At 32.5% G+C, this 14,863-nt stretch overlaps 1 protein-coding gene across 2 annotated transcripts; it reads left to right on the top strand.

The window, feature by feature from the left end:
* Window positions 1-107: 107 nt before the first annotated feature.
* On the top strand, window positions 108-14,563 carry LOC128224720 (transcription initiation factor IIB-like). 2 transcript variants are annotated; one of them, XM_052934697.1, is made up of 10 exons: window positions 108-242; window positions 2,610-2,720; window positions 3,437-3,518; window positions 6,595-6,702; window positions 7,225-7,311; window positions 8,309-8,438; window positions 9,375-9,484; window positions 10,250-10,344; window positions 10,772-10,848; window positions 12,277-14,563. In XM_052934697.1, exons 1-10 carry the CDS (start codon window positions 223-225, stop codon window positions 12,408-12,410), a joined length of 954 nt encoding a protein of 317 aa, XP_052790657.1. In that variant the 5' UTR covers window positions 108-222; the 3' UTR covers window positions 12,411-14,563. The 2 variants fall into 2 exon arrangements, with proteins under 2 accessions (XP_052790657.1, XP_052790658.1); XM_052934698.1 differs by lacking the exon at window positions 108-242 and adding an exon at window positions 857-939.
* The last annotated feature ends 300 nt before the right edge of the window (window positions 14,564-14,863 follow it).

Below are 14,863 nucleotides of genomic sequence, written 5' to 3'. Positions count from 1 at the left end.
TTGTTTAGTTCAAAAGTTAGAATATATAACTTTAAATAAATTAAATGAATCTAAGTCTTTCATAAATGTCTCATATGAAGCGTCATCTTAATAACATGTTTTAATATATATTCTGACCCGAGAGTAGTTTGGTTCATTATTGGTTATTGCACCAAAGCAAAAATGGAAGTATAGAAGACGCAGAAGTTTTATTAAATTTCTGTTTCATTTTTGAAGTGAAACATGGCATCTACAAGCAAAGGGTTAGTATTTGTTTGAAAAATTACAGTGAAGTCGCGTTTTAAGTGCAGTCTTATTGATCAAAGTAAATATGATATTTTTTTAAATATGCATATATTCGGATATGTTATTTCATTGTAAGTTCGGATAACCACGGAAGAAAATATCACGAAATCAAATACTTTTAAGGAAAACCCTTGAAAGTATTTTCTTTCGTGATAGTTTCTTGTTTCCAAAAATCTTTATGTTTAATGATTTCAATCATTGTAAGCATAGTTGGTAATGTTAAAAAAAAAAAAAACGATTCATTTTCAACTTTTAATATATACTGGTTGAGAAGCAGTTTCCGACGGAAAGCAGTTACACATAAGAAACTTTTATAATTATTTAATGTTTAATGTTTTTTTTTCATTTTGTACACAAACTTGCACGTGGGGGATCTGCACGCGCAGCGTATTGCGCATGCGTGTAAACCTAATTTGCATATCTATGAATAGCTACAAGGTTTTCCTTAATTGACTTATACAAACGATGATCATTGTGTACATATTTGTGAACACTCGGGTGTTTCCTCATGCTGCTTCTCATCACAAGCTTATCAGAACAATGTAAGTACCCTCTTTGCGCCCCTATTTGATACACTTTATGTGACGTGACGCAGAAGTTTTATTAAATTTCTGTTTCATTTTTGAAGTGAAACATGGCATCTACAAGCAGAGGGTTAGGTCAAGCTGCTATTGTCGATATATTTCTTACATGTGTGACACATGTAAGAAATATATCGACAATAGCAGCTTGAGCTGTAGTTATAAAAAAATGTGAACAATTTTAGTAGATATATAAACACGTATAAATAATTCAATAAAAACGTTTAAAAACTGTCGGAAACTGCTTCTCAACCAGTATATTTAATATAATCAAATGAAAAATATATATTTCTCTAAGCAATAAAAATGTCTAGCGTCGGTTGAAAAATGGGGTAGGTTGGGAATCAGAAACAAATGAATAAATCTAGTGTCTTTGGTGGTTTTACAAAGTGTGAATTGAATATTTAGTGAAAACCTTAGTTATAAAATACACTTACTTATAAAGATTGAAGCAACCTAGTCCAAATAATTGTATGTTGATAGAATTTTTACTATTTTTGATATATGGCAAGTCCATCACATAAAAATTGTTTTGTACCGAAAGTGGGTAGACTAGTTATTCTGATCGAGATTCCGGGTTAAAGCATATTGCGTCTATAAGATACAAGAAATATTACCTGATAATGTTATTTTATATTCGGTAGGTACACAAAAAAAATTCCAACAAATTATTATGAGTTTGATGTTTTTTTTTCTTTATTTCATATCGTCAAAACATAACGATATATACATGAAGGGTACGTGCAAGGCTGCAGTTCACAATTTTACAACTAGTTTTACAACTGTCGGAACACTTCGGCCATGTCCGAGTTGTTATGATTGTATTTATGAGGTCTTTTTTGAAGCTTGCCAGAGATGGTCGAGTTGTTACACTTGGCATAATTGTTGTCTGTGTCAGTCAAGTTTTGTTTTATTGGAAAGGTAAATCCTGTATTTAAATGCATTTAAATGCTTGTTTTGTTTAAAATTGCACTTACATGGTAGAATTTGAATATAAACCTTTATACCTCTCTTAATACAAATTCAATTTCTTTCAACCCCCCCCCCCCCCCCCCCCCCCCCCCCCCCCCCCCCTGTTTTTGCACAAACCCATTTAGATGTAAGGGAATTTGAAGAACCTGTATAACACGTCTATTATTTTAGTCTAGAAGCAACCCTTCTGAGACTAATACATGAATACAGTTTGAGTTAACTGTCACGTACGAATAGCTAAACTTGATAGTTTGAATTTACGATAGGGTTCAGTATTTAGTTCAGGGCTCATTTTATTAAAATTGGCGACTTGGTGAAGTTTTTTCTTCTTGTTGAAGGATTTCTGCCTTTTACCATGAATTGCATTTTGTTTTAAAGTGCACATCACCATCAATTTTTAACATCAATATCATTTTCCTTATCGGATTACATAACTTTAACATTAATATCAATTAAACAGAATTTGCCCATATGCGTAATATGTTTAAACTGGTATTATCTGCAATGCTTTAAATCCTTTTATTTGTATATTTTATGACTTAACTTACTTACAAGTACATAATAATGTACATTGCAGACTGCGAGCAACTGTGCTGAATTGCCCAGAATACCTGGATACTATAACTAAACCAACATCAATCATAAATTAACATTAAATTTGCCTAGATGTGTAATTTGTGTAAACTTTTAATATCCGTCTTGCTTTAATATATAGAGTATATTTATGACTTAACTTATTTATACATATACTGTAATACTTGTACGTTGTAGTCCTCGGGCGGCTGTGCTGAGTTGCCCTGAACACCCAGATACACCCCTGGTGGAGGACTACCATGCTGGTGATATGATCTGTCCTGAATGTGGGCTTGTTGTGGGGGACAGGTATAAATACTGTACTACATGTACATGGTGGCTTGAGTAATAAGTGAGTTATGCCGCTGTTTTGGCCCTCAGACTTGTGCTATGAAATAATCCAGTTCAAGAGAAGCATTCAAGCTGAGTGTCCACATTTCTACAATCTAGTGTATGAAATCATAAAAGTAACCGATAATGGTCTGCATTTCTTAATTATTTGAAAGGTGAATAACTAAAATGGCAATATTAAAGGTAATTAAAGTTAGGAATTAGTATTCAGGTCAGGTATGCATCGAATGTTTTGAAGTAACTTTTCATGTACATGTAATTACTGATTACTGTGCGACTCATTTTCTGTCATAAGCCCTCAACATATTGTTTTGTCCAATGAGAAAGCAGTTAACTTCAAACTTGCCGCTACATTTATTTCAGTAAATAAGCAGTCAGCTGTAATTGATTGTAATCAGGTGAACTGGTAGATATAAATAGTGGCTGGCTCACTAAATTGGTAGTTTACACAATTATGCATAATTAGTGTGTCTGTTATACCAATTTATCATTGTAATAATGATGATGATAGTGAAAAAACATGATTTAACAATTTTATCATCTAATGAAATTTTTACAGGATATTTTTGCATTTAATGGGCAAATATCTCAGATCTCATGGCATTCTCTAATAATGGCCAATTGTTCATACTACATTTGTAAGTTCACGAACATGACTTCTTTCACAATTACAGGGTGGTAGATGTTGGTACAGAGTGGAGAACTTTCAGCAACGAGAAAAGCGACAAGGACCCATCTCGAGTTGGTGCTTCAGAGGTGGGTCGAGGAAAACATAATTGTTTTTATTTAGTACTAGTCCAAGATGTTTAATGATACTGACAGAAAATGAATATATAATTTTATTTTCACTGCATTGAAAAATATAATTTGATTTTTTCATTGCTCTGATAGATTCTGGTTCCCATGCTGCAGATTCTAGCTCCCATGCTGCTAAATAAAACTCATGTAGCATTAACTAAGCCAGGTTGATTTTCTTGGAAAATTATGTCACAGCATTATCTTTTTATGCACTTTTCCAAATAGCGCCACTTAAATTGACCTTTCAGTACCATAAGATCAAAATTGATTTTACTTGTGACTACCAAGTACCAACATGCCTTTTAATAATTTCATCCTTTTAGTATTACTCCATACTCTCTCATGTTTATTAACAGTAAGGGACAAATATATATATATATATATATATATATATATATATATCTCTTTAACTAGAAGTCTGAACTGATTTATTTGTCTGCATGACAGAGATAAATAAAATTAAAAATGGTGTAAATGATATTTATTGAAAGGATTTCTGGGAGCATCCTAACAACCTATTTAGATTTTAATGCCTCAATCGAAGGCATATAAAAATCACTCCTTTGCATCTGGTTTTCATTGTCTAGGCTATAACTTTGTTATGCAATTATAGGGATTTTAAAATTACTTTGCACATGTGTTCAGTCCTTAAACACATGTCGCATGCAAGACATATGTCCCTTCCTTTTACTGCATATGCTTAGTGTTTATGAATAATGTATGCATATTAGTAATTGCATAATCCATTGAACTGGATTGCTCTACTGGGGCAATCATCACCTACTATGAAAACACCTGTTAGCTCGACAATTCGAAGAATATGGAGAGCTATACTACTCACCCAAGCGTCGGCGTCGGCGTCACCCCTTGGTTGAGGTTTTGCATGCAAGCACACACAGGTTAATATCTCAGCAACTACTTGAGGTATTGCATTGAGACTTGATACAATGGTACTCAACCATCCAACCTACTTAATTAACCAAGTTAGATAACTCTAGTTTGCATTAAATGCAAATAATTGCCCTTTATTATTCGACTTAGAAATTCTGGTTAAGGTTTTGCATGCAAGCACATATAGGTTAATATCTCAGCAACTACTTGAGGTATTGCATTGAGACTTGATACAATGGTACTCAACCATCCAACCTACTTAATTAACCAAGTTAGATAACTCTAGTTTGCATTAAATGCAAATAATTGCCCTTTATTATTCGACTTAGAAATTCTGGTTAAGGTTTTGCATGCAAGCACACATAGGTTAATATCTCAGCATCTACTTGAGGTATTGCATTGAGACTTGATACAATGGTACTCAACCATCCAACCTACTTAATTAACCAAGTTAGAGAACTCTAGTTTGCATTTAATGCAAATAATAGGCCTTTATTATTCAACTTAGAAATTCTGGTTAAGATTTTGCGTGCAAGCACACATAGGTTAATATCTCAGCAACTACTTGAGGTATTGCATTGAGACTTGATACAATGGTACTCAACCATCCAACCTACTTAATTAACCAAGTTAGATAACTCTAGTTTGCATTAAATGCAAATAATTGCCCTTTATTATTCGACTTAGAAATTCTGGTTAAGGTTTTGCATGCAAGCACACATAGGTTAATATCTCAGCAACTACTTGAGGTATTGCATTGAGACTTGATACAATGGTACTCAACCATCCAACCTACTTAATTAACCAAGTTAGATAACTCTAGTTTGCATTTAATGCAAATAATTGCCCATTATTATTCGACTTAGAAATTCTGGTTAAGGTTTTGCGTGCAAGCACACATAGGTTAATATCTCAGCAACTACTTGAGGTATTGCATTGAGACTTGATACAATGGTACTCATCCATCCAACCTACTTAATTAACCAAGTTAGATAACTCTAGTTTGCATTTAATGCAAATAATTGCCCTTTATTGTTCAACTTAGAAATTCTGGTTAGGTTTTGTGTGCAAGCACACATAGGTAAATATCTCAGCAACTACTTGAGGTATTGCATTGAGACTTGATACAATGGTACTCAACCATCCAACCTACTTAAATAACCAAGTTAGATAACTCTAATTTGCATTAAATTCAAATAATGGCCCCCTTTTTTGACATAGAAATTCTGGTTTTGCATGTAACCACTTTTAAGTCAATACCTCAGCGAATACATCATGTATTGCATTGAAACTTTACAAACAGGCTCCCAACCATTTAACCTTCTTTTTTAATCAAGTAAGATAACTCTATATTTCATATTATATAATTTTTGCTCCTTTATTATGAGACTTAGAAATTCTGGTTAAGGTCTTGCATGTTAGCACACATAGGATAATATCTCAGCAAGCAACTACTCGATGTATTTTGTAGAGACTTTATACTATGGTATTCAACCACCCAACGTAATTGAATAACCAAGTTAGATAACTGTATTTTGCAAATAATGGCCCTTTATTATTAGACTTAAATTCTGGTTAAATTTTTGCATATAACCACATTTATGTTAATATATATATATGGTCAGGAATTTTGCTTTGTAGCAAACCATATGATAATACGTTGATGGTATAAAAATGTTTTCTTTTAACTGCTTTGATACTGAATTTATTGTATGGTACTTATGAATGTTAAGGGCTTTTTCAGTGAAAATTTGGGTCAACGTCTAGCTTTACTTTTTTGGGAGTATAAGTGAACTGTAGCATGAGATCGGAAAAATGCCCATCATTAACAAAGAGAGAAAAAAGTTTATTTTGTAAGTTTCATTGCTTTTTTCCTTGTGTTCTTAATAAATCTCTTAATTTTTGTTATTTTCACCAAATTTTTAACATGTGAATGAATCCTATTTAATTATATTTCCTACAAACAATTTTGGGAAATTTCTTGAAGCAAATTGGGATTTTTTTATTTTAGCCCTTGTAAGTTATGGTGAAAAGGCACAAAATATTATTTGAAATTGACATTTACTAAGTGTGAACTGACCAAATCTAGATTAGGAGCAACTCAATAACATTAGCTTTTATCCTTGTGTTACTCATTTGGTAGAACCCGTTACTGGAGGGTGGCGACTTGTCTACGATGATTGCCTTTGACCCGAAGACCACGCAGCAGATGGATGAGAATGGAAAACCCATGTACAAGAACAGACGCACAGTGAGTTATGGGATGTTTGCCGGTATAATGGGTTTGAACATGAATCAGTTTAATTAATTAAAATAAAATTGCCCAATTTGATAGGTTTTAAGATGAAATACATGTAGCTTAATTTTTTAAATCAATAAGTGTTCTAAAGCATATTCAAATAAGTAAGGCATCACATTAATGCTCATAAAATTTATAATTTGTGTAAAGAATGTATTTTAATTCAAGTTTGACTTAATTTCTTGGACAAGAATTCTAGAAAGAGAGCAAATCTACCTGTCCCCCTCAGAGGGGACAAAACTTTTGCAATATATCTTTCATCCTCAGCAATCATGTAATATTCCAGTAATACTGGTTTGGTTTAAACATATTTTATTTTTAAAGAACATACATATATATGCAATAGTATAAAAAATAATGAATATAAGGATTGGGCTGGAAGAAGATAAACAATTTGTTCTGTGTCAAATGATGAAAAAAAAACATGAAAACTTTTATCTATGAAACAGAGAGTCACATCATGATATATTTCAGATGAATTCCTCTGATCGAGCGCTATTGAATGCCTTTAGAGAGATCTCTCAAATGGGCGACAGACTGAACCTGCCTAAGATGGTAGCTGTAAGTATCTTAAGACTTAACAATAAGATGCTTGCATGTGTTTTTATTCCCTTTTTTATACCCAATAATCCGTTATGAAGTGTGTTATTCAAACAAATGAATAATAAATTTTGGAAAAAAAGAAAATTGATTAAGCTTATTTAAAAAACTTGTGACTGTAGTTAGTTATGTTTAAGATAATGATTTAAATAATTTATTTATTAAAAAAAGAATTGAAAAATGTTGCAAAAAAAGTGAACAGACATTCTGTTTTGCTCAAACGTTTGCAACAAAAACAATGGAGTACCTTGAAAGAAATACAATTTCAAAAGGGATCTAAGCCACTTTGCTTTGGGCTTGAATCCCTCTTACTCAATCAGACCTGCGGCTATTTATCAGGATTGACAATAAACAGCTGTTATGTACACCTGAAGAAAGCATATTGACCTTTATGTACATGTGTATACATACAAATTACTACTGTATAGGGAAATAGTCATATAAATAAAATTAATGGTATCATATGTAATGCTTAAAATGCTCCTGGAAATGATCTGGATATTTAAAGAGCTGCATAGTAACTTAATACCAATAATAGATGCGATTGATATTCACTTTAATGTCAAATTTTATGATGTGTTTACTGAAATGTCAAATTTTATGATGATTTATACTACTAATAATATTCAGGATTTTATGTCCATTTCACTATCGTTCTAACTTTAAGTACATCGTGACCTTACCTTGGGCGATGTTAAGTTAAAATTGTTATACGTTTTTCTTTAATTCAACAAATTCCTGTATTACTCCACATTGTCTGTAAGGCTTAATGTTTATTCTACATTAAAAGTATTGAAACTATTTTAAGTTTTAAAGATGTATTACAATCAAATATTTTTTTTCTTAAGATTCTTCTGTAATACAGCCTCGGTACATAGCTTATTTTGAGGACATAATTAGTTTGATTCTTTTTCAGATTTAAATCATTGATTGCAAAATCCAATGAAATCTATTTTAGGACAGAGGGAACACACTTTTTAAGCAAGTGAATGACACAAAATCGCTGAAGGGCCGGAGTAACGATGCCATCTGCTCGGCTTGTATGTACATCGCCTGTAGACAGGAAGGGGTGCCCAGGACATTCAAAGGTAACTGTAATGTTATAGTTTTGCTACAGTTTATGTATAGTTTCGGCTTTACATGATAAAATTCACAAAGAATAACCACAGCCTGAATGTTTTTAGCTCTTTTGTTGTCATATTTTTTTCCTGGCTTTTTATTACGAAAAGAATGTTAAAAAATCCCACCTAACTTCCACCCCTCCCCTCTAAGTGTGGGTTTGTTAAATCCAAACTAATTGATTTTTAATTGAATCATTTGTATTGAATTCAGCCGTCTTAGTGTATTTCTTCAAATGCTTCTAGTCTGTTTTTGGGAAGAATGAAGTTGAGCAAGTATCATTGCCATGGTGATGTTCTTGACATGTAAAACAATCATCATCAAACTATATTGGTTTTAAAAATTTTGTTTTCCATTTATTAATCAGGATAGGAAATTACAAGCTAGTGAATTATTCATTTACTTATGTTTGACAATATCTAAATTACCATAGAGGTTAAGCTTAAGAGTTGTGAGAGAGTTCTGCACCCTGTCCTTGTGTAGATGCACCTTAAATATGCCCTAAAGGAGACCAGTTTTGGTACCCTTCTGCTTTTATGGCATGAAATGCATACAATTCTCAAATATTTCTTCTGTTTTGATTAATACTTATAATATGATTATAAATACAGTCAAACTTTACATATTTGTCAGTTAAAATCTAATATTATTTCAATTAACCACAGTTACTGACATTTTTCACCAAGTTCATGATGATTTGGTCATCTTCACAGTCCATTACATTGTGCCCATTTCTCCCTAAGCACCCTGTCCACCCTGTCCTTACTTAAAACCTGGCTAAAACCTAATTTAAATAGTGGCATCTTTACAAATAAAACATTGAAAATGTGCAAAATCAAGAAATCTTGAAAAGATGGACCTTACATATTTAAAATGATATACAGTATCAATGTGTTTATTTGCAGAAATATGTGCTGTATCGAAGGTTTCAAAAAAAGAGATAGGTCGAGTGTTTAAGCTCATCTTGAAGGCTCTGGAAACCAACGTAGATCTCATTACCACAGGAGATTTCATGGTAGGATTGAGTTTTACTATTAAAATTTTTTTGGCCCTGAAGGTGGGCATATTAAAATCGCACCGTCCATCCGTCCGTCCATGTGTCCAGCTACATAACTCAAGTCCGGGCTGTAAATTTCTCTTGTATCAACATATTTTAAAATAACTTGCCACATGTGTTTGACATACCAAGACGACAGGTCACATGCAAGACCCATGTCCTTACCTCTAATTTTGGTAATACATTGTTAAGATATTTATAACAAAATGTGATTTTGAAGATCTTGTAGGTGAAAATTATTTCTTGCATCTCATATGAAAATTGAGCCCTTAGCAAAGATATTAAAAATGTCACATAAATTGTAATGAGTGGCTTGTTTATATCAATTAGGGAAAACTTTCATATTGATTGACCACTCTTAGTCTCCTAATTGACCGAAGAATACCTATAATGGCCAGATTGTACCTTACCCACTGGAAACATTACAGCCTTTCACCATGTGCCCTTTTATTTCATACCATTTTTCCTATTCTTTGCCCGCCAGGGGATATGGCATACATGTCAATATTCAAAATTATGATATTCATGCGTGTATGTTGACTTTAACTAAACATACCAAGTGATAGACCATCACAGCCATGGACCCTGTCTACTCTCTGAAGAGACGTGGCAGGTCTCTACAGATTCAACAGAATATACAGGATTTTAAGCTCAACAAACAACCCTTTTTGTATTCCTAGCAATGCCCTTTCTATGACCTTAACATATCGTTAATATTTCCAGGCCCGGTTCTGTTCGAACCTGACCCTGTCATCCAAGATCCAGAAGGCAGCCACATGCATCGCCAGGAAGGCTGTAGATCTCTACCTGGTACCGGGGTGTGTATTCCATAATCCTCTTCCTTGAACATAAATTACCTTTTCTACTGTTGTTTTTTACAAGTTGTTATCATTGCTCATATCTTTAATCTTCAGCAATGATGTAAGTACTACCAAAATGGACAGACATATTTTGTTCACATTTGTGGTGTTCAGAACTGGTCTTGCAGTTGAACTAAAGCATTATGGAAGGGTGCTGCACCCTGCCTTTTATTTGGTTGCAACCTCGTGCCTTCATGAAGACCATGAATAGGCATCCTGTCATACTTAAAAATAATTGGGAAACATTGGAATGAATTTTGAAATATAGTTCAGCACTGATAAGAATTCAATTGATTGATCAGATATTCTTGGTTTTATTACAAGTTGATTTGAATAAATAACTGTCCATGTAGTTTACTATAAATGACCATATACCCTCCTACAGTCGCAGTCCAGTATCAGTGGCTGCTGCCGCGATCTACATGGCCTCACAAGCATCCGAAGACAAGAAAACACAGAAAGGTAATCAATACACTTGTAGATACTGTATTTTATTGGGCCAAAAAATAAAATGGTTTGGTTAGGGCTACATTCTTTTCAAAAACAGGTATTGTAGATAGGCTATTTTTTATCAGGCTTAATGTAAGATGCTATTGTCATCATTGGGGAATGGTGTTAATGTGATCTTCTATAAAAAGCTTGAAAGGTTTTTAAATAATGTGTTAAAACACACACTTACATGTATTTATATATATATATATATATATATATATATATATAATAAAAACAGTTTCTATTATTGGTAGGGTCATGCACCTTACCAAAATTTATTGTGTTAGGCTTTGTAGATAGTCGCTTCGAAAGATTATGCACAGAGGAAACATGGAAAAATATCTGCATACTATCTATAGGCAAAATCTGTATTGAGCAACCTTTCAACTGTTTTGAGATTAAAATTTGTGGCTTTGTCTGCAGAAATGAGTTATATTGAGGAAAAAGTAACATTTAAGTTAATATCGGTATTCAGACAGACGCTGCCATTTTGAAATACTGAAGAAAATTATTACCATTGTCATTGGACATGTATAATTGTTTTATGTCACCTGCAAAGCATTGCAGACACACATCATTCACATGTTGAAGGATGACTTTATTCAGCCGTGTTGTATATTTCATTATCACATGTTTCCAATAGCTAACTTATAATGACTTGTTGTAGTGTCAATCTGTCAATCATGTATATGTGAGTTGGATTGAAAAATCTGGCCTTCGAACATACTGCTTAACCGGTTACTTGGCAAGGCTACTTGGCAAGGCTCCTTATCGGCTTCCACAAGTGGCCTTGGGTCTGATTTTATGACCCGCCTCCCATACATGTGAATGATACTATATATTTATACAACCTTGATATGCATGTTGTTTATTACAATATGACTGTATTGATTTGGTGTCAGTAGGTGAGAGGTGAAGGTCATGGTGACCAAAACTAGAAAATTTATTGGCACTCCTGACAAGAGACATGTCCCATTCTCTTAATTCTAGTTTCCTGAAAAAAGGACTAACTTTTCCCTGATGATGTCACATTTGTTAAATGGTGAATTAACATCAGTCAAACGATCACTATCTGTAAAAATAAGTAAATGAAGAACTAAAACAGTAATAATAATTTAAGTTAAAAGATAATGAAAAGCATTGTTGGTGTGTGTTTGGAGCTAATTTTCTGCTTTATATCAGTGGTTTAGTTTTTTTTCACTCCCACACAACACTACTAAAACTATCAAGTTTACATAATTTAAATGAGGAAATGCTGGAAAACTTTTTCCTAAATGGAAAACATCCAGACAAGTTTGGCACAGGCTCATATATAATTTGCTTAGTAATTCTAAATACACTCCATCATATATATTTATCAAATAAATAGTTTCAGCATTTTTCTGTTGTTATTTTCAGAGATTGGCGACATAGCAGGTGTGGCAGAAGTGACTATCCGACAGGCATATAAGCTAATGTATCCTCACGCACACAAACTGTTCCCAGAAGACTTCAAGTTCCACACACCTATAGACCAGCTACCCGCTCAATGAGGGAACAACTTTCTTTAACAGTTAGGATGGAACTTCTTTCTTCAACAGTTGGGATGGAACTACTTTCCTCAACAGTTGGGAGGGAACTTCTTTCTTCAACAGTTGGGAGGGAACTTCTTTCTTCAACAGATTAGAGGGAACTAATTTCTGGAACAACGATTGGTCCCCCTTTCTTCAAAGGTCTAAGGACTTCTTCGTAAATTGCCAGGGGACTGCTTTTATGAACAAATAATGGATTTCTTTCTTCCAGGTCCTAGAACTACTTTTTAATGGTTAAGGGACTACTTTATATTTCAGTCAGGGTATTTTTTTCTTCAGTATTGAGAAGACTTTTTTGTTAAGCTGTTTTTTTTTTGCTCTCTTCAGAAGAGACAGAACTACATGGGAACTTAAATTTTTATTTTAATGGAATTCTTTTTCATGGGAGATTGGTGCTTATTTTATTGTTTCGATTCGTTATTTCAAGTCTTAAGTTGCCATTTTATTAGGTAAGGACTTGGGTCTCATTCATTTCATGAAAGAAATTGCCATTATTTAATTAAAGAAATCAAATTCATATGTGATATATCAAATATAGTTATATGAATTTATTATAATTCCTTTGTGTTTTGCATATATGTGTAGGATCAAATTTGAAGCCATAAATTTGCATTTATACATTATAATTTTAGTTTACAAGCTTATCGAAAAAAAATGCGCATTAAAAATAATCCTCAATTTTGTTTAATCATTCATGTGCCATTTATGACAATGATTTTATGAAAACTTTAAAAGATAAAGTCCTTTAGCATAAACTTATATAAGAAAAATTACTTCTGCCTTTTTATCTATATATTGCTTGCCAGAGTTTTTTATTTTATATGTTATAAGAATGAAATAAGCATAAGTATTTCATTGTCATGTTTTCTTTGAATATGACAGAATGTGTTTGGATGTTGTTTTTTAAATTTTTCAATGTAAATCATATACATATTCTACTTAATCGGGCTGACAAACATACACAGAAGATAGTTTTCTCTCTGATAGCTCTATTGACCATAATGTTGCTATTTTCCTGGTGACCGTATATAAGTTTGGTATCATTTGATACAATATTGCCCTCTGATTACTACTATGTGAAATAAACGACCAAAACTACATTTATATATTGTTATTTTTTTCAAGGCCAAAAATTTGTTTCTCATTCAATTTCTGTGTATGTTTAAAGCTGCACCCTCACAGATTGAACGTTTTGACAACTTTTTTTTTTTGTCTTGGAATGAGCCAATTTTTGCAAAAATTAAAGGAAACCAGACTGCTGACAAAAAATCAGATCGCATATTTTTATATTCAAGTTCAAAAATTGATGTTATATGCATTTTTCTTAAACTGTAAGCAATCTGAATAGAGATTTGTCAGCAAACTTATATCATTAGTGAGCAGATATTTACGCCAAAAATGCTCTTTCCTAGACAAAATAATAAAAAAAGTTGTTAAAATGGTCAAACTGTGAGAGTGCAGCTTTAACATGTCCTTTTCCTGCACTGTAAACCCTTTCAAATAATATGAAATTAATATAGGTTCACCAGGCACCCAAAATTTGCATTATTTTGAGTGCTTAGCAAAAGAATGTTTTAACACTCTATTTCTATATTGAGATGCAGTGGTCATGCACTAATCCTGCAATTTATGTTTGGAAAGCTGAGTCCTGAGGACAATCATGCAAGTTTTTGATGTCTGGTGATCCCATATTATTATGTTGTCCTTTTAAAGGGTTTGGAGTGAAGGGAAAGAACATGTAAAATTTTACAAAAACAAACTATACAAACATTGGTTTTTGGCCTTGAAAAATAGGTTATTCCACATCTGACTTAAAATTAAATAAAATTATACATATTGTCATAACTTTGTCTGTAATATATTTTTGGTCATTTATTATTATTATTATTATCCCTTGAAAAAAATATTATTGTACCAGGAAACAAAATTTAACATTATTGCCAATAGCTAAATGCATGAGATACTTGTTTTAACATACGATACCTGAAGAACTGGATATTTGCTATGAACATGCCATCATCACCATGGTGATAAAATGAAATTAAGTATTATCTTTTTATGAATAAAAGGTTGTTCTGTTAAACTTATATTAACAATAAAATTTTGATTTTTAAGTCTTGTGTTTTACTTTTAATAGATCTTATCGAGAAAATTTTATGTGCATTATTTCCATTTTAAAATTATCTTGTGTATTTTATTTGTTTTTAATTTAAAGCTGGTTTTGTCCTACTGCAATCGATCTTATAAAGTAATTCTTGGGTTCATTCTTTTAATTTATATTTAAAAGTCCATTTTGTCTAGCTCCGATTGATCTTGTTGAGTACTTTTTTCATGCATTTTTTATTTTTAAGCCTGTGTTTCTTACCCCATTAATCTTATAGAATAATTAATGCATGCATCATTTTCATCAATGA

The sequence above is a fragment of the Mya arenaria genome, chromosome 17 (genome assembly GCF_026914265.1).
Source record: "Mya arenaria isolate MELC-2E11 chromosome 17, ASM2691426v1".
Lineage (NCBI taxonomy): Eukaryota > Metazoa > Mollusca > Bivalvia > Myida > Myidae > Mya > Mya arenaria.
The sequence above is the reverse complement of the archived record's forward strand: the minus strand, read 5'-3'. Positions and strand labels throughout refer to the sequence as shown.